The sequence below is a fragment of the Drosophila santomea genome, chromosome 2R, assembly GCF_016746245.2.
Source record: "Drosophila santomea strain STO CAGO 1482 chromosome 2R, Prin_Dsan_1.1, whole genome shotgun sequence".
Taxonomy (NCBI): Eukaryota; Metazoa; Arthropoda; class Insecta; order Diptera; family Drosophilidae; genus Drosophila; species Drosophila santomea.
Window position 1 is genome coordinate 10,729,114 of NC_053017.2, and position 24,117 is coordinate 10,753,230.

Sequence of the window (24,117 nt, forward strand, 5' to 3'; positions counted from 1 at the left end):
CTAATTTAGTTTTACAACATGATTTTAAGCACGTTTAATATGTTTGCATTGCTTTTAGCAATAGGTGTACTTTGAAATGCTTTTGCTTTGTTTAGTAAGCACAGGCGCACTCACTCACATGAACGTCAGTTGCCCAGGGGGCAATTAAAGTTTAGAAAAATTGTATTTTGGAATCGAAAACTTTTCCTGGCAAAGGGCTTCGAAATTCTCCGTTTCAGGCAAAATGCAAAGTCAGCATAGTAGCCGCACCGATGTGACGAACACCACGAATCCTACGATCCTGGAGCAGTTGAAGGAACAGCGGTTCAACGAAAAGAATCTGATCATATACAATCCTCCTGGAGTGAATGAAGAACTTTCCGCCCGATTCCTGCGCAGCTTGGCTTTTGCCACCTTCAAGCGAAGATCGCCCGCATTCTTGCGAGATTTGATCACATTTCTGCAGGATCGAGAGCCGGAAATCATTGAGCTGTGTGGTGACTATGCCCATTTCGATTTGAAGCGTACCATCTGGAGCCTGGAGCTGCTGCGCGAGGAGATAATCAACAACAAAGAGTTCCAGATATTCCGCGTCAAGGCGCCCGACACTGACAGCTGGAACACGTTCCTAAAGGGACTTGGAGAGGACAGAAGGCAATGGTTCTCGGCGGTTTGGCTGCATGCAGATTGCTACTTGTATCGTCGCATTTGGTCGATCTTCCAGCGATCCGAATCCCTGGCAAACTATGATTACTTCAGGGATCAAAAGACGTCCGCTGTTACCAATGTGGCGCCTCTGATGAGGGACATCCTGGTCTCCACCAAAGGCATATCGCGCAGCGAGGAGGATTTTCAGTATCTCCTAAAACTATCTGCGTGGGCCAATCACGGCGACTTGAACATCACACGAAGGGGTGCGCATGACAAAATCTACAAGCAGATTGCCAAATACGACCTCGATTTGTTGGCCGATCAGTCGTCCGATATATGGAAAGATCTCACCGAGGCCAGTGACCCCGTCTACGTGGACATCGTGTGCGACAATGCGGGATTCGAGCTCTTTGCGGACCTCCTGCTGGGCGAGTATATTATAGAATCGGGCTTGGCCAGTCGGGTGCGTTTCCATGTGAAGGCTATTCCGTGGTTCATCTCGGATTGCACGCAAAGGGACTTTCACTGGCTGCTGAAGTTCTTTCGCAAGCATGAGTTTCAGGAATTGAATTATTTTGGCAAGAGGATACGGAGCTACATCAGGGATCGTGCGTTTATCCTGTGCGACAAGAGCTACTTCTGGACCAGTGGCCACGACTGCAGCCAGATGAAGCGGGTGCAGCCCTGCTTGTATGTCTACATCAGCCAGGCAGCGCTGGTGATTTTCAAAGGAGATCTCAACTACCGGAAACTGCTGGGCGACATTAACTACAAGCCAATTACCCAGTTCTCCGATTGCCTGCGCGGCTTTCAGCCCACCAGCGTCTGTGCCCTGCGCGTCATCAAATCGGATATCTATTGCGGGCTGCCCATCTGCACGGTAGAGAAGCTAAGCGAGCAGAATCCAGAGTGGATGATCACCGGCGACAAGGCCGTCATTCAAGTGGCCATCAAGCATCGTCTCTCGAGTGACATTATCGTTCCTTCAACAAGAAACGCCATTTGGTCTCGTTAGATATACCAATTAACAGCCCATGTTTATATGTAGCTATTGTCGTTTTATTAAATTATCTCCTAAATGGTAGGCGGTGTAAGTCGTTAAAATAAGTATTGCATTCCGTATTATAGACTATAGCTAAGCGTTATCCAGTATGAATGGTAGAAAAATATGTATGCTCTTAAGGCCATATTTATAGCTATTTATAAATTTATTTGTATGATCGCTGCGATGCTTCGAATTGTTCAAGTCTTATCAATTGCCGTTACAATAAAATCAGGGCAAATATGAAACAAATAAAAAAGAAAGGAAAAAAAAGGAAGAAATTTAAATTTTCGTGCATGTTCTCTTTAGTTATTCATCGTCTCCATATATCAATCCTTTCATTGTGTTTTATATTAATATTTAAATAAAATCCAGTAACTAAATGGATATTCTGCTATCCGTTTCAACATTTGGAGGGATTGCTGGCTGCTGGAACTCACAACACGCAGTTGGGATTGAGCTGCTGATATGGCGTCAGATCTTTGGTGATCGAGAAGAGCGCCCCGTCGCGCACCATCTTGCACATGAGGGCGCCCAGATTCTTGGCATCGTCGATCCCCGAGTGGGCCCTGCCCTCGAAGGCCAAGCCCACGTGCGACAGGGCATCGGTGAAGTTGCACGGGCGGTACTGGTACCACGATCGATAGATGGCCCGCACGTCGATCCACTGATTGAAGTAGGCCGCCTTGCGCATCCGCTTGCGAGTGCACTCCTTCGCCAAACAGATGCCAAAGTCCCAGTCCGTCCAGGTGACGAATGCACAGTTGCCCAGTATGTTGGACTTGTTCATCTTGGGCAAGGTTAGGTTTCGGGCACGCAGCTCCTTGCGCAGCCACTCGTGAAACATCATTAGCGCCGTCTGCAGTGGCACTCCGCTGTCCACAGTCTTCTGCTGGATGCCCGTCAGCTCCGTACAGTAGGTGCTCAAGCGCGGCGACTCGAAGGGTAGGATATACTTGTGAAACTCCGCCTCGATCTTTCCTGTCTTCAGGTTAACAAGCACTGCTGGGAATTCTGAAAGTGAAATACGCGTTCCATTAGAGCGTTTGTCACTGGCTAGGGACCCATTTCAATATCTTACCAATGATCTCCGCTTCTCGCCATTGTGGTGGTGCCTGCTTCTCCCAGCAGGTTGCCTCAAAGTCCACGGCAATCACATAGGTGTAGGGCTGCATGGCTAGTCGCTTGGACTTGCGTGACTTCTTGCTTTTAACGGGCACTGTGTTGGCTGCTGTGACTTCGTCCTCGTTGAGCGACTCCTCGGGATCGTTATCTGGTTCTGGGCGAGCACCGTCGACGTATATGGTATCGATCAGGCCCAGTTGTCTGCAATACGAACAGTAATTGTAAAATATGAGCGTTATCTCACAATTAGAAGGATTTTTAAATTTTTAAATAGATTTTTTGGAAATTTTGTAGAAAATAGGTATGTTATTTGCATTGCCTCTACTTCAGTTGATCTGAGTATAAGATCAAACCAGATTGACGTTTACTAAAACTACTACTGTGTGGGAAACCGAATTGAAAACAGAAAATCGTCGAGATCCTAACCTTCTCCCAGATCTCTTCACTGCTCCTATTGCTGTTTGCCGTAGCAGACGATCATGGGTTTGTCGTGCCACAAAAGTCCATTGGTTTCGCTTAGGGCTTGGGCTATAATCTCCGGATTGTTGCCTTCGATGAAGGTCACGAAAGCCTGCCCCTTCATGCGACCCTGCTGCATGACCTTGATGTCCAAATTACTCGGGGCAGTGTACTTGGCATAGAGTTCCCTCAGTTGCTGTTCATCCACACTCTTCTCCAGATTCTTAATGTACAACTTGTTGCTGGGATCGCCGGTCTTGTAGTTCTTATACACAGGCAGAGCTTCGAGCTCACTGGTGGACAGACGCCTTTCTGGCTTTGATGTGGATGCACGACTTTCTGGATTTGATGTGGATGCACGACTTTTCTGATTTAACGCGGATGGTATTAGGAATTCGTGCAGTTTCATCTCGATTTTGGGTGCGTCAAAAGAGAGTTTTTCAACCGTCCGTTTGGGATTAGTGTGACTAGCTAGATGGGCAGCTTGCTGTAGCATTTGGCGGGTTCTCTTGAGAATCTTGGCACGGGCTTCATCGCTCGACGGAGGTGGCAGCAATCGCTGTCTTTTTGCCAGCTTTTGCTCCTCGTCGTCGCTCTCTAACTCGCTTTCCGATTCGCTGGGTATGGACTCGGTTTGAGTGCCCACATGCCGCAGATGCAACTGAACCATCAGTCCATCGGGACGCTTTTCAAAAGGTGGCGCCAGATTCATGCGATTCATCAGATGCAAAACTTGGTTATAGAAGTGTGAGTTTGTCTGCAGTTGCTGACCGATTCTGGCTAGGATTTCCCCGTTTATGGGTGGATAGCTATAGCTGAGATATGGCGGCGGCGGCTGTGTGAAGTCGCACTGATTATTGCAGGCGTATAGCCTACGAACGTACTTGTCGATATCCGGAAGGCCAGAAGATGCCGGGCTTCCATTGCCCGCTGCCTTTGTCTGTGTGGATTTGTGGGCACTGGCTCCGGCTCCGGCAGTGGGCCGCGGTCCAAAGACACTGATGCACAGCGGCTTGTCCAGCGTTTCGCTGAGTCCTTGCAGCTGCTCCAGCGCTCTTTCCGCCTCCTCCGGATCGCTGTACTCGAGGAGCACCCTTTTCCGGCCGTAGGTGTTCAGTGAGCGCGGCAGGATGAGCTTGCACTCGTGGATCAGCTGCGCCAGTTCCTCCAGGGTGCAGGGCATCCGTTTCAGGAGCAGTTTGCTGCTAAGCGCGCTCATTTTCGGCACAATTTCCAGCACGTTTCAGGAGATTCAACGCCGCATGCACATTGCGAAAACAAGAAAACATGCCGCCACCGCGTTGCCACCTAGTCGCGTTTCGGTGTTGCGTTTGACAACACTGAATTTTGGGCGGGATTTTTAAACGGCGCTGCTGTGGCGGACGTCTTGTTTGGTCGATAAAATGGAGTTGCATAAAGCAAATGCCGCGACTCTGACTTTCACTAATTGAACTGGTTATCTCACAATCAGATGGCTGTATCTATTTTTGTCTGCTGCCGAGGAGCAAAGGAAACAAAATGTATCGATTGATTGAGCTAGGCCAAATAAATTTTCAAAGAAATCTAAGCTGTTTCTTTTAAAATTTCACATTAGTGACTATTATAAGAGCGAAGCGATTATTTAAGAAGGGTCGAGAAAGACCCTGTAAAATATGGAAAATGGCGTACTTTGACTTTCTTTGCAATTAAAGAAGATATCTGCCTGCACTGGGGACCAAGTAGTCACCGACAAATGAACGAATCGCGTGCCATCGCATTCGACACAGCATATATAGTATGCATTGAAATGCATTAACTGTACTGGGGCTTCTCGTCCGATTAGATCGTTGATTTGGGGGAAGTACTTCCCCAATTCGATTAGGATAATTTTTCTATTTTTCAGACGCATCAGGCCAGCCAAATGCAGCGCATCAGCCTTCGGAGTCAATGCACTTTTGGCGCACGCTACGCGCATTTAATCAAATTGAATTACATATGAAAAATGCCCAAGAGCCCGACATGATTTGCTTTTTGATATATGGCACACACAAAGTGCTTATAAAAAGATCAGCGCACAACACATGTGCAAGCGGCAGATTGCATAAAATTTGCAATGATTAAATGGACAACGGCGACGAGGAGCGGGAAATGCTGTCGGCTCCCCAGTCGCACTTTCGCTTTTCACTGGATTTTGGGGCGGAAAAACGGGGGCGCAACGATGGTGGACCCCATATGCGGAAGTCGTCGACTTTCGCACAAACAATACGAAATTGGATGAATGAACTCTGTGTGTCGCTGGCAGGCTGAGCGGTGAAAAAAGGAAAACCACTTTTAAATTCACTTTTACTTGCGCCAATTGAAACGAGTCCGCGCTGTCGGCTTTGCATTCTAAGTGGCTTTAATGGGTTAGGCTATATTTAGAAAATTGCAACAAATTGCCGAGTGGGCGTAGGCGGATTGCCACTGGAGCACATCAATTTCCATGCGGAAAAGAGGTTAACTGCAAGGATCAATTGAGTGGGTAAAAGTTGCTACCCAAACTCATCGAATTACATGACCAAAACGCTTAAAAGATGGTTAGTTATATTGGATAGTTATAATTAGAACCATTAAATTATGAAATTTTCTTTTAACCAAAAGCTATTCCAACTACAAAGCAATGGAGATTGAGTTTTCCTTAAATTTCTTTACGTGAGATTTCCACACCCACTAAGCACTGAGTCAGCAACAGGTTTTCCAATTGGTCACCACATCGCCGGGTGATGACAAGCCCCTTTTTACACATTCCATTAATTGGAAGCGAAAGCCAGCGAAAATGGCATTAAAGTGCGATTTTCTTTGTCGCCAAACAATGTAGTTGCAGTAATTACAAATAACACTTCTCAAAAGCGCCATTAATTAGCCATATATTTCCCAGGGTTCGCTCAGTTCCCTCAGCAGCTAACCTAATTGTGGAGGCTATAATGAATTGGCCAAATGAGGAGCGTGCCTGGGCACAATGCAATTGAAAATGGAAAAATAGGAAAATAGGAGCCTATGAATAGCCCAGGGAATGTTGTGCATATGGCAATCTCGTTAAATGATTATTAAGTACAAATAACAATCAAACAATAGTGCATTTTGGAAGTGATTCTGCCGTTCTAATAAACAAATAAATATGCATTCTAGAAAATGGAAATCAATCCCCGATCGTCTCTTCTACAATACACAATACATTCCACGAAATGCATATTATGTTTTACGAGATCATCAGATGGAAGCTCACGTGGCAACCATTATCATTATCATGCATGGCAATTGACTTTAGCTAATTGCCACATTCAAAGGTAGGGGTATTTATCTACGGATGATTACCATCAAGGTCCTGTGGATGAGACGACTTGAATTGAGGCTGGGGTTTATGGCAATTGATGGAAATTAGCAAGTGGGCTCCAAAGCAAATGATATATATTTATTGTGCATACGCCCCGTATGCCGTGCTCGAAATGGTGGCGCATACATAGTTTACCATACCATCTCGTAGCCGGGCCAAAAAAAATTACGACGCCCTTCTCCGTTTCTAGTTTTCAATGGAGGGTCGGCCACGTCGTAGGCCCCAATCTCTGGAACTCCCCTCTGTGGAGGGCGTCTCCTGATTTACGGACGGCACTCGTTCGAATGCAATATTGCAATATTGAGTTGCGGTACCCTTGCCACGGCTGCTTTTCGACCAGAAGCACAGTCGTAGTGGTGGCGACGTGGTCGGAATGCAGTTGTATCTGTATCTGTATCTGTAGCGGCGATTGTTTGAGTGTATCCGTGAGTTTCGTGTGCGCCATGCTCTTGACTTTGGATAAGTTTGGTGAAAACTGCTTTCAGCCGGATTTCCCGCACTCTGGTTGCCATCTGAAAACCAGACGCCGATTGCCAGCCAATGTCTAGGCATCGAGTTTCGCTAAGCGTTCATTGGTCAGTCAACGTTCCGGAATCTTCTAGAGAATTCTCCAGACACCACCCCAAGATCGGTCAAAAGGTAGCCGATCCATCGATCCGCATGTCAATTCGGTTACCTCCCATAGATCTCACTTCCGATGGCCGAAGTGTATGCCGAGTTCGTTGGGGGTTTTTTTTTAGTTATCAATTGCTCTGTTTGATCTTTAATTTGTGCGCTGCAAATTTACGGCTGGCACACACATACGTTTGATTCAATTGTTGCAAGTAATAAGCAATAATAATAAATATTATTTATTTCTACTCCTGCCACTGAGACGACGACAGTTCTCACAGCTTTGTTTGCAATTTTAAACTGGCCGTAAAGTAAAGGCGGATCCGCTTTTAGCCATTTAGGTGTGGAAATTAAAGATAATTTCTGAACTTAATAACAGCCTGTCGTTGTCAACTATTTGGTAGCTTAAGCTGTAAGTTAAAGTTAAGTTAAATTGAAAGCTTAAACTCCCTTCGTATTTGATTTATATTAGGTTTTTATGCTCAAATACATAGGTGCTGAACCTAAGCGTATTCTAGCCATTATCTCATTTGTTTGTTGGTTTTTGAAACGGGTTTTTGTGTGGGAATGAGCACTAGAATTCGAAGTGCGACCAGCTTGGAAATTGCGCAACTTTTACAGAGATATCTCAAGTGTACTCACGAGTGAATGGCCAAGACCTCCCATTGATCGATCAAATGCATTTTGGCCAAGACAAAGGCACTCGCGCTTATCAATCAGTGATCTAATCGAGGACAATGGACGGCTTTGCTGGAGTGGAGTGACAAATCGAACTGACATCGATACGCTCGTTTGGAGTTAAGGTTGGCAAGAGTATATAGAGCCAAGATCTTGATTGGGAGCTTTCAGTGCGGCCGCAAGGTTTCCATTTATAGAATACTACGCATTTCAATTAATGAAATAGTCATAATTAAATTAAAGAGTCGCCAGCACGAGTCGTATAACAATGGGGCATTCAAACAGCCCGGGATTATATTTGTACATACGTATGCAGTATGTAAATACGCTCCATATGCAGGGTTCTACGTACATATGTATTTACTGAGTAACTCGAGACCATGTCGTCATATAGATTACTCGCTTTATCAATGCAGCCTCCCGTTTTGGTTTTATTGCATTCCCATTGCAGTCCACTAAAGTTTCCATTGCACTGCCATATAAATGCATATAAATATATATATAAATTCAGATGTGTGTATGCACATATGTGGTGGTGGTACATGGGCTATATGTTTCATGAGCGAATTGAACTAGCAGGTCAGGCGAGGACATATTGGGGCCAATCGGGCCGAGAAACAGACACATTCTTTGTGGATGCAATCTGCTGCACTTTTGCAGCTTCCACTGGCGGCTGTCATCCATCATCTGGCCAGCGAGATTGAAGTGGAGGAGCCTCGTGTTCACTTCCAATTACGCTCAATTACTGCAACTCTGATCTCAATTGCTGAAGGGCTGCGAGTTATTCCTGGACCTCCGCACTTGGAATGGGTCAGGTGAATCACTGCTCCAGCCATGGAAGGTTCATTAGAAGTGGGCCACTCGCCGAATACCAAGTGCAGAGTGAACCAGCTCGAACCCGATTCGCAATCCATGTGATAATCTTGAGTGCAACAACTCCCGGGGCAAGGTGCATGTGGCACTGCAATAGTGTGTGGCATGTGGCATATAGTGTGCAGTATGTAAATAGTGTGTGGGATAGCCCCAATTCTGGTGCCTGAGCACGCGGCCAATCAGTCAGCGGGCCATCAATCAACTGATCGCATATTTAACGCCTGTGCGCCGCCGCTTGATTAATTTAATCATGTGTGATTTGCGACTTTGCGACTGTTTACTTTGCAAGCGTAAACAGCATATAAATAAACATCGCTGGAGTCTATAGTGAATGGATAGTGGATAATGGCGTTGGAAATTCGATAACCAGATAGTGCTTATTTGCCTGGGGGTTGTAAATGCTGGAAAAGTCAACAAACGAAATCGAGAAGGTAAGCAAATACATTGTTAGTATTGTTAGCTAATTGCATAGACTTCTCGTAAGATTTCCTATTATTAGCAGTTCATTTGAAATTCAGATCATCACAATCCCACGTTCTCTGTGTACCTTAGTTTTGATTTGATCTGATTGCATTTGATTCCAGTGCTCTGTGTGTGCTAAATTGTAGTTTAATCCAGTTGCGAAACTGGTATTTTGAAGATCTCGAAAATATTTGGTGCCAAATCAAGAAACAAGGATTATTATTTTGGAAGCTTGTGTAAAATGTAAATTCAATGCATTTAGGTATAATAAATATTCCAACAGAAGAGTTTAAAATCAATGACAATTATGTATGTAATATACGTAATTATTGCTATCATAGTTGTCCAGAGTGCCTGATTACATTAAGCGATATTTGAAGTGCCTTCCAGGCGTCGCAAAGTGCATTGACCAACTTCAATATCAACAACTCGTTGCTGGGAAATAAATATTTGCCCGAAACTTATTACACGGCCTCAAGCGCTTTGCTGTTGGCCAAGAGGCAGCAAAAAGGCCAGGGCCGGATTTTCCAGGCTGCGGACTCTATTCTTTCGCCGGAAAAGGGAAATGAAAAATTGGGTCAGTTCAGGTCAGCACGTCAGGATAATGGTGAGGCCAAAGAAAATCAATTTTATATGGGCAAAAAGCGGGGAAAACCTCTTCCCTTCGGTGGAAACTCCGCCCCTGGCCAATTTAATTGCGGTTTGTTAAGTGGAAAGGCAAAGAAAGCGAAGGCGGACCACAACTTTTAACGGGAAAATTCCTATACACACGCTTTGCAGGTAATTTCAACGAGAAATCTGAATAAAAACTCACCTTGCCAGTCTTATCAAGGCCATTTCTGTTTTTCGATTCGATTGGGCCTCTTTATAACTGACGTTTCTGTGTTTCTTTTATATATATTTTTTGTTTTTTTGGCAGGACTACTATTTATGCTATTCGATATTCGTCGGCTTATTTATTTATCTCCCTATTTCCCCTTGTTTTTGTTGCAATTTTGGCAGTGCAAGTAACGGTAAGCTAGGCGACGGGGAGGACGAGCAGGAAGAAGAGGAAGAGCGAGCCGAGTTCCTTTTGTTGTCTGCTCACTGACACGCACACACCGACACACGCACACACACAAGCGCGCGCGCAGCACACATGCACAGTTATTTCAGCCGGCACAACAAAAACACTGCGCTTTTTCGATATTTTTGTTACGTTCTGCTTTCCTTGTTACTGTAATTTAGCTATTTATTTATTTATTTTTACATTTTCACACACGCACTGGGTTTCTTTCGCTTTGCTTTTTATTGTACAACTCTTCAGCGCTTGATGTTATTTGTTATTGCAATTCGCAAATGCACTTTTCGCCCGGCCGAGTATTTTATTTATTTAACCGGTCAATGGAGAAGCACTCCTGGTATTTGCATTTTTTGCGGGCCTGTCGGTATGCTTTCGTTAGCTGCGCTCGGAGTCCGCATTTAATATTCGGTTTTAACTCGTTCGGCGCCCGTTCACAAATGCAGCGGCATTGAATCGGCGAAATATATCACCCATATTGCGATGTATCGATTCCAGGCGCCGAACAGCTGTTGCGTCCGTGCTTCGAACCTTTCTTCCGTATTCAACACTCAGCTGAGCTTCCAACCACTTGAGTTCCCTCTTCCGCCGCAATGGCGCTTTACCGTAACATAGATTTTGCAGTAACATAGACTTTCTTACAGAAATGTTAAGTTATAATGCAATGGAAATTGATTTTGAAAGGTTTTTGAAAAGTTTTGGCATTTGACACGTACTTTATTTGCTCTAAGCTGCTTCCAATATAATAACAGCAAACAAATAAACCAAAATGTGGGATCAGCTAGCGAGATATCGCAATAACTTTCTGCAATACGAGATCAAGGATGTGATGAAGGCGACCTCCATCAATAGCCAGCAGGAAAAGGGTAATTTAGTTGTTAAATTATCAGCAAATGATAAAATCATATCAAATTGACCATAGAGTGGACTCAGGCCATGGAGAAACGGAATATGTGTAGGTGCATGCCATACTGCTGCAGTTCCACCTCCACGCACCTGGAGGATCGTGCTCAATTGGCCTACGGCTGGTTTGCACTGCCCAAGTTGCTCAAGGAACTGGACAGTGATGTTCGCCTGACCCACTGGAGGGCAGTGGTGTCGTTGTCAGAGTTTCTTCTAAATCCACTAAATGCACAGAGAGCTATAACCGAAATGGATCTAGTGAGAAAGTGGGTTATCTTCTGGGCCGAGTTTTCTGGGTTCTTATCAAGTTTTTATCCTTCAATAGATTGAAGAATGCCTTTATGCGCATGAGATTGAAGCATCACGCAGAGGAGCATCGGGAGTTGGAGATGTATCTAAGGATTTATAGTAAGTTTAAGGACTTTTATAAATTATAAGATGAATCCTTATTTATTACAGATATACTCTCCCGCAATCTCGATGGAGCCGAGAATATAGCCAACCGCAAGTGCCTGAGGGCGGAGTTCTACAAAATCATTAAGAGCCAAGAGTCTATCAAGGATGATTTGGCTTCAGAGATATTGCGAAATTTGACGTGCAAGCCTAAAGGTGAGCTCTATATACTTTAATTCTTTAAAATGTACTATATTTTCCACTAGTTCAGGGTATATTTTTGGAGGATCCTGAAAACTTTGCCGCCTTGGCCGAGATCTATAAGCAGGATCCGTGTCGTCCGCATTATCCTGTGCATTTGTGGCACCATCTGTGCCACCTGCTGGAAGTGGCGCCCGATCAGGGAATCGAGTTGGGCTTCTTTGAGCTGCTGCACAAGAGGATCCTAAATCGCTTGTCCAATTTCTGGGACATGAATACCAAAGCATTTGCTCTACTACTCTGCTGTGCCGAAGGACAGCGGCGTTTCGATGCCGTGGATGGTGTAAAGCTGCTTTACGACGTCTTTGCCCAGCCCGATGAGAATCCGCGACTGTTGCTGCCCCGCCAGAAGGTGGAAAACTGGGAGTATACGGTACTGGCTTTGCTCAATGGCCTCCACAGCAAGCGGGCCTTGTGGCGCAGCAGGGAGTTCACCCAACTGCCGTGTTATGTGGGTCGTCTGATGGCCTCCACCACCGATAATCCCCGCCTGCAACTTTATTGCCTAAAAGTGTTCCGGGAGCTGGGCGTAATGCCCTGCATTAAACGCTATATTATTGGCAACTGGCTGCAGGACATTTGCCAGTTGTTATGCCTGGATGCTGAGGCGGAATGCGCCCGCGATTCTCTGGTCGATTGGCTGCGTCGGGACATAGCCGATAGTAGTTAAAACACCCGTTTGTAGTTACTTTCACCTAAAGCGGATTGTTTGTTACTTGGGAAACATCGCTTTTCCCCGCTTTCTACCGCTCAGATAAATTCGAACCGTTTCAAAACCACCCCTGCTGTCCCAAAGAGAACCCGGTTAAAAGAGGGGTAGTAATCCTGCTAAAAAGTGACAGAAAGGGGTAAATAATCTTGGCTAAAAGAGAGAGCTTTGTCAGCTGTTTTGAAAAAAAAGTAAATTGTAGTAAATATTTAGCAACTCTCAAACACTTCGTTTGATGTTTATGAAATCCTTAAAAATAAATTCATCCTGTACTTGACCCTGTCAGCAGTAAATATATTTATTTAGTTATATCAATTTAATATAATGTATGGCTGCATTGAATATTAATAGAACGTGTCAGAGAAAGTGTGGAATGTCACGAAGGCAGGAAACTTTTCCAATTTCCGATGCCTGGACATTGCCAACAATAATGAGCAGTGGCACTCTGCAAGACTAAAAAGAAGGATGCAGGGATGCAAGGATGCAAGGATGCGGCGCTGGCAGGACAAGCACCGCAAAAATAACAACAAGAGTGCAAAAGTAACGACCACTGACCAGAGAAGCCACAGTGACCGCAGTTTGCGGTTCCTTTCAAGCCTCCACTGCGCTGTTTTTTCACATCTACATATTTTAATATCTATCCCCTATATATACTATATATATTATATATGTATATGTACGGGGTATTTTTTCCGTATTATTTTTCTGCGGTGACAAACTTGGCAACGAGTAGCAGTTCCTTTTTTAATTTATTTGAATTGGCAATGGGTAGGAGGAGTCCGTCCGGGTTTCTCGACCACATTTCGCATTCAATCGGCAAGTTTTGCGCCTTGTCATCGGCGGGATTCTTCTTGGTAGCAATTTTCCAAAGTCCCTGGTGCCCGACTCTTTTGTGAACTTTTTAATTACCGCTGCGAGTTTGCCTTGCTTTCTTTTCGGACTTGCCTCTTCTCAGTTGTTGGCTGCATAGCATAGCATAGCATTTTTCCATTTTTCAAGTTGTTTATGAAATATTTTATGGAAATTATGCAAAACTTGTTTACCCAACTTCACATCCAGCACCCGCAGCCGCCGCCGCTCTCCACCATCATCCATTTCTCCATTTGGCGCCTTCAAACCAAGTTCCTCACTTTTTGCCACTCAAATTAATTGCATAACAAATTGTGTTGATGAAGTGCAAGAATTCCGGAGTACATCTAACTGAAATGTGCTTGGCCATGGAGCACGCTTTTGTTCTCCGGCTAATCTACACAGTTGGTTGCCATGGCCCCTCACCCAGTTCTCATTTTCAGCGAACTTGCAGCAAGTGTTTATTACAACAAAAAAATCTATTGTTATCATTAATTATCATTATGAGCTCTTGAAGGTGTATTTTTGAATGCTTTTATCAAACTACAACCTTTGCTTCTGTATATTTCAGTGCACTCCCTAATTGGTGAACATCAGAAGACCATTATGGAGGCATTACGCAGCTAACGATGGTCATTTTATTGGCAAACAGTCGTATCCTTTCGGGACATCCAGTTGGTGGATCCATTTCATCGATGGCCTGGTGGCATTCGCTTCGCCTGAGCAACCGTTACATCAGCAGGCACGTGCTCCTCCTGCTGCGCTTCTACCAGGCGCTGTTCCATTACCTGGGATTGATGCGTCTCCGCTACGAGGAGTCCTGCAATGAGCTGCGATTGACGTACTACAGCGTCACGGTGTCAAGGATGATTGGGCTCTGGTGCGCCTTCTTCTTCACGCTGGCCCTGCTGGATCCCTATCCCCTGATGCTGCATCTCCAGCTGGTGGGCTTCAGCTGCTGCCTGTTGATCCAGCCAAGAGGAGTCATCGAGGAGCGAAGACGGGTGATAAACCGAATCCTGCGACTTGCTCCGCAGCTGCATCGCCTATGCAGGCGGAAGGTGGAGTTGTCCTGGCTGGTGGCTTTCCAGATGGTGCTCAAGCTGCTGGTCTTTCGGATGTTCTACAAGGGTCTTCTGGGCCCCCTGAACGCCAGCTGGAAAATGCTGTACATTGTGGTCTTCGTGGTGCCCATTTCTATGGCCATTTGGGTGATAGATGTCACCTCGCATTTGATTAGCATTGTGCTAGCCCAGTTGCGGAAGTCCTTCGAGCTGGTGAACAGTGAAATGGCGGCGATTGACGAGAAGCTCTGTTTGATGATCCTGCGATCCGATTACCGAGCGATTAGGAGACTACAGAGACGCCAGATTTCCCTACAGCGCCTGCATCGATCCTATGTCAAGGTCACCCAGCAACTGATAGATTGCCTGAGTCCCCAGTTGCTTCTCATCGTTCTCTACAACGTGAGCTCCATCTATACTTTTTGCAGTGGCGAATGGCGACGCATCTTCCAGATCGCCCTCATTGTCAACGCGCTGCGGTCTCTGCTGCACACCCTCGATGAGCTGGTGGCCACCATTGGTGCTCCGGAGGACACCTCCTGGATGCATGTGGCGCGGTTACTGCAGTTCGAGGAGGTCCTGGCCACGCATGGATGGTCGGAGCGGAAGGACTTCCGCTGGAAGCTGCAGGATATCGACAGTTTTGGTCAGAGCGTAAGGAGCGGTTGCTTCCAAAGAAGGATTTTAGTCCTGGGACTGGTTACGCCCAACAGACGACTCCTGTTTCGCATCGGCTTCGCATTCTGTAGTCTGCTGCATCTGCATTATATGTTGAAGAAATCTGCTTTGGTTGCCGAGAAGGAAATCTTTATCGGTTCGGATGTGGACTTAAAACCCAAGCATTAAGTACATTTGTGGGCAGTTTTAAATAAGTTTGGAAGAATATACCTATCGATTGGGATAAATAATGAATTTAATTGTGTCGATACTGCAATTGCTATTGCATAGGTGAATTATTCACCATTTGGTCTTTAATGAACACGACATTGCATAATTAATAAGAAACAAAGGGGATATCAAAAGTACATTAGCTGGAATATTTACAGTAGTAGTTATGGGGTTAAGAGAAAGGTTGGAACTAAGCACCCAGTCTGCTCTTAAGGTTAAGAATGTGTGAAATTGTTTTATGCCATTATTAATGAAGCCGACACCCTTTGTTTATTAAAGACGGAGGAAAGTTGCTCCTCTCCGCGAAGGTAAACCCTGCCAACTATGCAGTTTCTCCGCCAAGATGAGTACATTTCTCAAACGCTTTGATTAACTTTCTGCAGGAACACTCGGGTCGCCATAGAGACATTTATCATCTATTTATTGCACTCCAAATAATATTTGTTCAATGTAACACGCACTTTACAGGACTGAGTTCGCTCCACGGGAGCTGAAGAGGTTCCTTCTGCCGCTGCCGGGTAATTTTAAATAATTTATGCATTCGCCCCATGCTGTAACATGCACAAAAATAACAAGGGAAGCCTCCATATTCTCCTGCCAAACGGGCCACCCCGCAGTGAGTTCCCAGACTCAGAACCATTCCCATACCCATACCCATTCCCATTCCTTGATATATGTAATTGCATGGCTGGCCGAGCACTTGAGGTGCCAGGTCCTGAACCGGCTCCTTGAACTCCCCTCCGATCCTCACACATGCCCACCATCCTTCCTGCCGCCCTGTTTTCGTCCTTTCTCTCTGCGAGATGGGGATGCGGATCCATAAATCATTTTTAAAGCATTACCTCGGCGATTGCGACTACGTAGAAGTATTTTACGTATACAATTTTGCACCTCCTAAAGCGGCACAAGATTTATAGGTAAGTGGCTCCAGGGACTAACAACCCACCTTCAAATCCTCTCCAGGATTGTCACAACAAGGTTGATTAAATTTTTTAACTGTCTTTGGCACAGTTTTGCCATTCCGATTTATAGCCACAGTTCGCTTTCATTTTTCGCCATCTAATGGTGTTTATTTCTTTTACTGCCATTGCCGAATAAACATTGAAAATCAATTAAACTTTTATGCATACAAAGACAAGGATTCGGTCTAAATAAAGGAGCATTAGTGCAATTTCAATTTAATTTAGCTGAGTGATAAAATAAAACATTTTATTGAAGCATTGACTTTGACTTAAGTTTTAAGTTTTGATTGTTTCGGCAGCACTTCACCCTCTTATCCGATATCTTTTATCTGTTTCGCCTTCCTTGGGGTTCATCCACAATGAAAGACAATGGAGTGTGACAAGTGGTGGCAGAAGGGGGAAAAACTTATCCCATCGCTCTTGTTATTCAAGGAATTTACACTCTGGTGAAAAGCCAATGATTTCCCTTCGTCCAGCGTGAACTAATGTTACTTATGCCCCCTTATAAAATCGGGACGCTGGCGGGAAGAAAAGCTGCCGAACCTATATATATATATATATATATATATGTGTGTAAGGAAAAGATATGGTTGAGCGGAAAATAAGGGAGCAGAGCCACGGGCAAACGGCTTTTGTATAAATCTCTTTAATTTATTAGATTTCATTAGACATTTTGGCGTTGAGTTTGGCCCGAGGGCTGCCAGAACTCGGTGGTTCCACCGCAATTTTTATATTAACAAGCTCGAAACATGACTTTCCCTTGTGCCGTCATAAAAAGTAATAATGTGGCCCTAAAATCGTTAGCCGCGAGGGCCAAGAAGACGGCCAAGATAAAAGGACAGCGTGATGAAGGTGGAATGCGAACGAAAGTGTAGCATACTTTTCTGGGCTCGCTTCTTTGCTTTTCTGTTTTCATTTCGGATCAACGTATTTTCTTAAGATGTTTAAAATGTAAATTTATGAATTGATGTTTCTTTTAATAAATATATTTATGCCTTGATTTTTCAAGGATATTAAGTACTTATTGTTTGCTTTTTAGATGCAAGTATTTCTTGAAACACACAATAATCAGTGTTGAACTGGGTCAAGTTGTGTCAAAATGTCAGCCCAAATTAAAATACACTCTCACCATATCTCTGGCCATATCTCTGGCAGTTACGCGAGGCACATGCATGTATAATTTAGGATCACTCCAAATAAATTACACACTCAACGATGTCAAACTCATACGCACACACAAGGCGAAAGGCAACAACGTTGTAATCAACAAAATTACACTAAAATACAAAGCAAAAAAAAGAGAAAACAGCACGAGAGGAGAAATAAATTTGACACGAATGCGTCGACGAGGATGACACAAAAGCGGCACCAACCCAAAAACCCACACCGGCCCTCGAACGGGTTACCCCCCTAACTTTCACCCCCTCGTCAACCTTTTTTACGTAGCCCCTTTCTCCGTGAAAGCCAAAGTAAAAATGGCACAACGCTCGAAGCCAGACAATGTAAAACTTGCTGCCAGGACATGACGAGGCGAACAAGTGGCATGCTCCTGTAGGTGTACAACTGAGCCAGTGCACTGCAAGAAATGGATGAAATAACCCTTCTTATGATTTACCAATCAACTGTTTTTATATATTTTTAAAGCTCTTATTTTGGTAATTTCGCTTTTTTATTGCTCACATACACCTACATTTGTTGTTTTAATAAATGTCTCCATTTTCAATTTAATGTTTCACTTATAAATACTTCAGTGCTTTTAATGTAATGTAAAACAAAAATTGCGGTCAAAGAATCAATTTGTTTTTGATAAAAAATATTTGCAAACACCCGCGGATGTTTGGTCTAAATAAATAACGTGTGGATATACATATGTATTTTTGATTTTAAAACCACTTTTTATTGGAGGATAAGGGTGCTGTGTATGTGGACGAGAGTGTTTGCGTTTGTGGGTGTGAGTGAGTGTGTGTCATGAGCGACACTTTGTAACATATTTTTTCTCATTTGTTTTCGCGCTTCTCCGCCTGTGTTTGAGTGTTTGCCTCTTTTTCGGCGTCACTCGTCAGTGTCTCCCCCTCACACTCCCTCGCCGCTCTTTTATTCACCCTAATGTCCCTCCACCTGCGTGTGTGTGTTTTTGTCACGCAACACACACACGCACCCACCCACTTGTACGTGTGACCTACAACCCACCACCACCCCGCGCGTATCAATCAGTTAAAAATATTTTACGCTGACAAAGGTGGAAAGCAAAAAACAAGGACCTCCCAAAGGGGGGTGGCTACAGCTCTGTTTTTGTTGTAATTTTTATGGCCACATTTATAACATTTATTTTGTATTTTTACGAGCTGAATTGTCTTCTCGTGCTTTATTATTATGTCTCACTTCGGGCTTTTATGAGAGTTTTCCTGCACCCAGCCCACAACAAAGCGAGAAAAAGGGAAAGCATTTCCCTTTCCATTCACTGTGACCGAAACCCAAATTGCCAGGCAGTTTAATGACATTCTAAGTGTGCCCCTGAGGGGGAAAAAGGGGTTTAAAATATCGGGAACAGCCTTCATAAAGTCGAAACCATAATTTGGTAATAACTTTCCTCAGGTAACATTTTTATCCCAAGGTTTAAGAACCAGTTTAAATCTGTGAATATAAGCTTATATTATAAATTTTTCAAATCGCCCAAAAAGATTTAGCTTATGTCAATGGCACCATTGTTCAGTATCAAATTTCCACTTTAACTGCATTATTCAAGCTCGCTTGAACAATAGTTGTCCAGCAGTTGGAGTTTCTCACTTATCCAGCTCCATTTTTCTCACCCCCGGTGCTTTTTAGAAAATGAACCCAGAAGCCCAGAAAAAAATCGCCAACAAAGCAGGACATTTTATAATAGATTTTCAACAATGGAATGCTTTGTTTTCACTTTGATTAAAATATTTTTTCCTTCCCCACACATAATATGCACAATATACAGCAAAGATAAAATGGGAATCATAGACAGAGAGAGATAGCTGCTATGGGGGAGTCGAACCTAGTTATAAAACAAATTATGCATTATTAAAAACACAAGAGACGCGGCAGGGGAATGGAATGGAATGGATGAGGAACGTAATGCAATGGCAGTTGGAAGAAATGGAGAAGAACCAGGACATGGAGGAACTGACAATGAAGCCGCAAAAACTTGGCACAACCAACAGAAAAAGGATATAAAAACTAAAAAAAAAGAAGTCCATGGAACCCAGAACGGAATGTTAAATTTTATAAATAGAGCATGGAACAACAGAGAGTGAAGGGAGGAGCAGGATGGAGGCCATAGAGATTGAAGTGCCAGCAAATTTATGGAATACGAACATTTCCTATTTTTCCTATTTTCCTCTCCACTCTTTTTTGTTGATTTACTTTTGCTCTGCGCAAATTGAATCAAATGCAATGGAAAAGGGGGGCCGACGGAAGGGATGGGGGGCTGGCAAAAGCCTGTCAAGGATTTCGTTGCCGAGCTGAAAGGCAAACGAAGTTTTGTTCCAGCGACAATTTGTCGTCTAGTTCCTGCAGCCAACGCTAAAGCCAAAGCCAAACCTGATTCTGAACCTGATTCTGAACCTGACAAGATGCGAAATATTTTATCATATATAGGTGGGGCACAGGCCAACTAACAATGAACAAGGCAAATACAAACAGAGCAGACAATCCGAATCAGAATCAGTGAATGTCAAGCATACTTTAATAAGTTTAGTTAACAGAAAGTCAACTAAAAAGGACAACTGATAAACGACAGGGACTGAAAACGGGAAACGGATAAAGGAATTTCCGAAGTGAGTAGCTGGGTGGGCAACTAGGTGGGCAACTAGGTGGGCAATATAATATTGTTATAGTTTTATATAAATAGAAAATACAATTCCTTTCAGTTGAAAACCATTTCTGTTATAAGCTATCGCCCAACTTAAATCACTTTCTCGTATGAATATTCTTCAGCCGCAAATTTGATGCCCACGAATACACCGATCATTATTTTATATCTATTTGTGTCGGGAGATTATCGTAATTTTCCCCAATTGTATACGTGCAGCATAGCCCGTATAAAACACGAAAATTTCGTCATGAACGCCAGCTTATATGTATTACAATTCCCTGGCCATTCAACCGTTCAAACAAAAACCTGTAACAATATAGATGCGGCATTTAAATGTTAATTCTCGTTTAGCGTTGCACGTCGCGTATACGTAATACCGCGCAAACTGATTTCTAGTTGTGTGCTCTTGGCGTTGATGCACCACACACACACACACACACACACAAAAACACCCACGAACGCACTAATGTGTGTATACACATATACACATACATATATAAACACTCTGCTGACCGACCACATTTTGAAGCGAGTTGATTTTGCAGTTCATTCAGCATGTTGACCAAAATTGGCGTGGTTTTAATGTCCCCCATCACCGTTTTCCCCTCCACCCATCACCCCCCTCCCCACCCACTCAGCACCCATTTAATATGAAATAAGTTTTAGCTGCTATTTTGGCTATTTTCTTTCTTCCCCATTTGGCAATTTTCGCTCCAGTCCAGAATCCACAGCTCGAAACAATGTGCGGACTATTAGCCAAAATGTTAAATGACACGTTGAATGGTGGTGTGTTGGGGTGGTGGGCGTGAACTAGTTTAGTTTTTGGGGTTTTGTTAGTACATGATTGGTGTTTTAACTCTTTTGCAGGATTGCTGTGGTCGCTTAACTGGTAAATAAAACAGCGTACAGTTGTGCCCGGCAAGGCAGTCAATTAATTTTAAAGGATTTTTGCCTGCAATGGAATGGGGTGGCAGAATGGCAGAATGGCAGAAGTCCCTGAATCTGTTTCACATGCCCCAAATCACTCCGTTTCCCAATCAGATCACAAAATCCGCCAGGAATTCCTTTTCAATCTCTCGCCCAGAAATTAAATAGAATTTATCATGGCGCTGCCGTCGAGCGTCTCCAACTGCTGGAGGTCCTGGCTGCAGGACCTCGCCTGCAACCGGGCCAAATGGATTATTAAATTTTCATGCTTCAGCTTCGCTGATAATCCGGCGAAACAAACGAAAATTGAAGTGCAACTGGCAGCAGCACCAGAAGCAGGAAAATAGAAGGATTTCGGGCGAAGAAAAGGGTCGATTCCCCAGCCAATCTCCAGCACATGTCCTTTGGGAGAGCAGATTTGCTGCTTATAATGATCTGTATCTGTGTCTCACTTTGTAAGTGCACTTAGAGCAAGGTACTCAATACAAAAGTAGCAGATGCTTGAAAGATATGTTACTCGTATCCTTTTTTTCATTTGTTAGAAAATAGCAGAAACATAGTCTGAATCATTCTTGTAAGTAATTTTATTTTAGAACTTATTGCAGTCTCTTTTGCCTTTCATGTTTTCTTTTCAGTGTACGCACAGTGCACCATATATATTTTCTTATGTGCGAGGCGACAGTCCCAGCAAGAATTGCAACTCATTTGAGCCCAGCTCACGGGGCATGTTGCCAAGGTTCTGGTGTAAATTTCAATTTGACTGCCATGGCGAGACTCGCCGCATAAATCATACTTAGTGTCCTAGATGCTGCCCCGTTTTGTTTCTCTGGTTGCTGCTGCTGCTGCTGTTGCTGCTGTTTATCCTTTATCCTTGCTGGCTGCTAGCTCATTTGCTGGCAACAGTTTTTGGCCTTTTGCATTGTGTTCATTGCATTTCTCGTTTAGTCACGCGCCAAAGTCAAACTTTTCCCATTTCCCCCATGAATTATGCATCCCAAACTGGAGGTGTTGCTCCGCTCATAAGCTCGCCGTTTTATTTTCATCTCCGCCGTTAAACGATGATTGATGGCGATGGCGCTGGCAATAGCGATTGCGATTGCGATTGCCGGGCAAAAAGTACACGGCGATAACTTAATTGCTTTGAATGGAACGTAACCAAAATGCCGAAGGTATCTGCAGGGTGTTATTCGAATCGGTGACCCGAGTACTAGTGGGGTCACAGGTCACCGTACCTCGCCCCACACAAAGCGTCAATTGAAGTGTCTCTGACTGAGTCCTGGTTATGGGTGACCGGGTGTTGACCATGGCCATTAACGGCAGCCAAATGTTGTTGCCCGGACAATTGGCCATTAGCTGGGGCGATTTCTCCTATCTCTGCAGCATATGGCAATTAAAGAATGAGCACATGAAAATGGGGGCCACATAACTGGTTGGCCCCCAGCTTATGGATTGAAAAGATGGAGTTACGTGAGTAGATGGCAAATGTTGGAAATTATTATTTTGTTAACCAATATTTCTTAACAAGCTTTAAGTATTTCCTAAAAGTCAAGGGAAGAAACCAGGTCTCAAGGAGCAGCTGTTCCCTGTCCCGTGAGCCCTTATCTCTATTTTTCGCTGGGCAAATTAAGTCAGTGAGACAATAGACAATAGGAAAGCAGCTTATACAATATATGTGGACAAGGGTGCTGGGTTTTCCCGCGCTGCGACTGGAACAGCTGGTAGCTGTTACTAAGGCTACTTAAACGGTGCCACGTTGTTGCCGCTACAGCGTCTCTTTCTAAAGCACCATCCCCGTCTCCCTCTAAGCCTTCTTCTCACACTTCTGTTGTCTGGAGTGGTGAATTATACTAGCATTTTTAGCAAACGTTTAGAAGCTTTTAATAGCCTCCACACACCACACACATTATAGAGCATAAAGAGACTCCTTGTTTGCTGCTGTCTTCTTCTCGCTTTCTCCCTTTAGTCCTTTCTCTTTCTTAATTTCAGCGTCTGTCTCTTTCGCTCTGAGCAGCTCTATTTTTATTGCTTCTTTCTCGCTTTCTGGTCTGTGGCTCAGACATTTCTTTAATTATCCACTTACAATGGCACAAACGAGATAGGCCAAAATAGCAGTAAGGATGCTGCTCTTAGTTTCTCGCGCTCCTTTTTTTTCTACCATCATCTGCCATCTTACCGCATTTTCTACTTGTTTTTTAGTTCAGCTTCCACTTTTGGGATATCCTCTGGGATTTTTATAAGCTCATTTAGTCGGGCTATTTGCGCTGCTTGCACCTCAAGTGTTTTCAATTTCTTGGGCGCCATTCCTCTGCGTTCGCTACTTCTTGTTATCAGCCAATGGTAAGTTAAGATACTTTCAATAACCGTTAAGTCCAAGGACTTGCCCCTGCGGGGAAACGGATGCCGCTGTTTTCGGGCTAATCAAAACCGAATTAGTTTTGTAAAATCATCATCATCATAGGGCTTAGTTGGGTTGGCCTGGCATGGTGCTCTGGGTCTGGGTGGTGCTCTCGATGTCCTGGCAGCTCGTTAAATCCTTACGCCATTGCTGCCCTGCCCTGTACTCCGCAGCAGAATGTGAGTAGATCCGGCCAGACGAGAATTTAATGCCGTAAATTGACTGCGTGAAATGAGGTTAATGCTCAATAATGCATGCGAGTAAATGCAGAAAGCCGACGGAGGAGCTCGTTTTCCAACTCCCGGCTGCAGTGGCTCCTGCTCCTGCTCCTGCTGCTCCTCCCTCCAGCCGAGCCCGTCGTCCATATCGATGCCCTCTGATCCTTTGACGGCTCCCGCTCGTTGTTGTTGTTTTCGTCCTTGTTCTCGGGTTATCGATGCATTGACACTATTGCCTGCCCGCTCATACATACATACATATACACAGTCGTACTTGCGTACGTCCTGCAACAAACAAGCACGAAATCGGAAAAAAAAATCCTTTGGCGCTCAGGATTTTTGCACCAATAACTTTCGCTTCATGACAAGCCACCAAGCACAGTGGTTGAAGATTTATTGGCAAAGGCAATCGAT

At 44.2% G+C, this 24,117-nt stretch overlaps 4 protein-coding genes across 6 annotated transcripts; 3 read left to right on the forward strand and 1 right to left on the reverse strand.

The window, feature by feature from the left end:
- Positions 1 to 130: 130 nt before the first annotated feature.
- Positions 131 to 1,737, forward strand: LOC120447191 (damage-control phosphatase ARMT1). The gene has a single exon (XM_039628679.2). The coding sequence runs from the start codon at positions 224 to 226 to the stop codon at positions 1,643 to 1,645; it is 1,422 nt and encodes a 473-aa protein (XP_039484613.1). The 5' UTR covers positions 131 to 223; the 3' UTR covers positions 1,646 to 1,737.
- Positions 1,738 to 1,953: 216 nt separating this feature from the next.
- On the reverse strand, positions 1,954 to 10,738 carry LOC120447194 (ERI1 exoribonuclease 2). 3 transcript variants are annotated; one of them, XM_039628683.2, is made up of 3 exons: positions 10,048 to 10,738; positions 2,754 to 2,998; positions 1,954 to 2,686 (listed from the first exon to the last, which is right to left on the reverse strand). In XM_039628683.2, exons 1-3 carry the CDS (start codon positions 10,068 to 10,070, stop codon positions 2,109 to 2,111), a joined length of 846 nt encoding a protein of 281 aa, XP_039484617.1. In that variant the 5' UTR covers positions 10,071 to 10,738; the 3' UTR covers positions 1,954 to 2,108. The 3 variants fall into 3 exon arrangements, with proteins under 3 accessions (XP_039484617.1, XP_039484616.1, XP_039484615.1); XM_039628682.2 differs by lacking the exon at positions 10,048 to 10,738 and adding an exon at positions 4,141 to 4,531; XM_039628681.2 differs by lacking the exons at positions 1,954 to 2,686; positions 10,048 to 10,738 and adding an exon at positions 3,224 to 5,187 and having other exon boundaries at positions 2,867 to 2,998.
- A 205-nt stretch (positions 10,739 to 10,943) lies between these two features.
- LOC120447193 lies at positions 10,944 to 12,852 on the forward strand. The gene is made up of 5 exons (XM_039628680.2): positions 10,944 to 11,159; positions 11,216 to 11,462; positions 11,522 to 11,604; positions 11,656 to 11,805; positions 11,856 to 12,852. Exons 1-5 carry the CDS (start codon positions 11,063 to 11,065, stop codon positions 12,518 to 12,520), a joined length of 1,242 nt encoding a protein of 413 aa, XP_039484614.1. The 5' UTR covers positions 10,944 to 11,062; the 3' UTR covers positions 12,521 to 12,852.
- Positions 12,853 to 14,103: 1,251 nt separating this feature from the next.
- On the forward strand, positions 14,104 to 15,318 carry LOC120446883. Its single transcript, XM_039628094.1, has one exon. It carries the CDS (start codon positions 14,104 to 14,106, stop codon positions 15,316 to 15,318), a length of 1,215 nt encoding a protein of 404 aa, XP_039484028.1.
- The last annotated feature ends 8,799 nt before the right edge of the window (positions 15,319 to 24,117 follow it).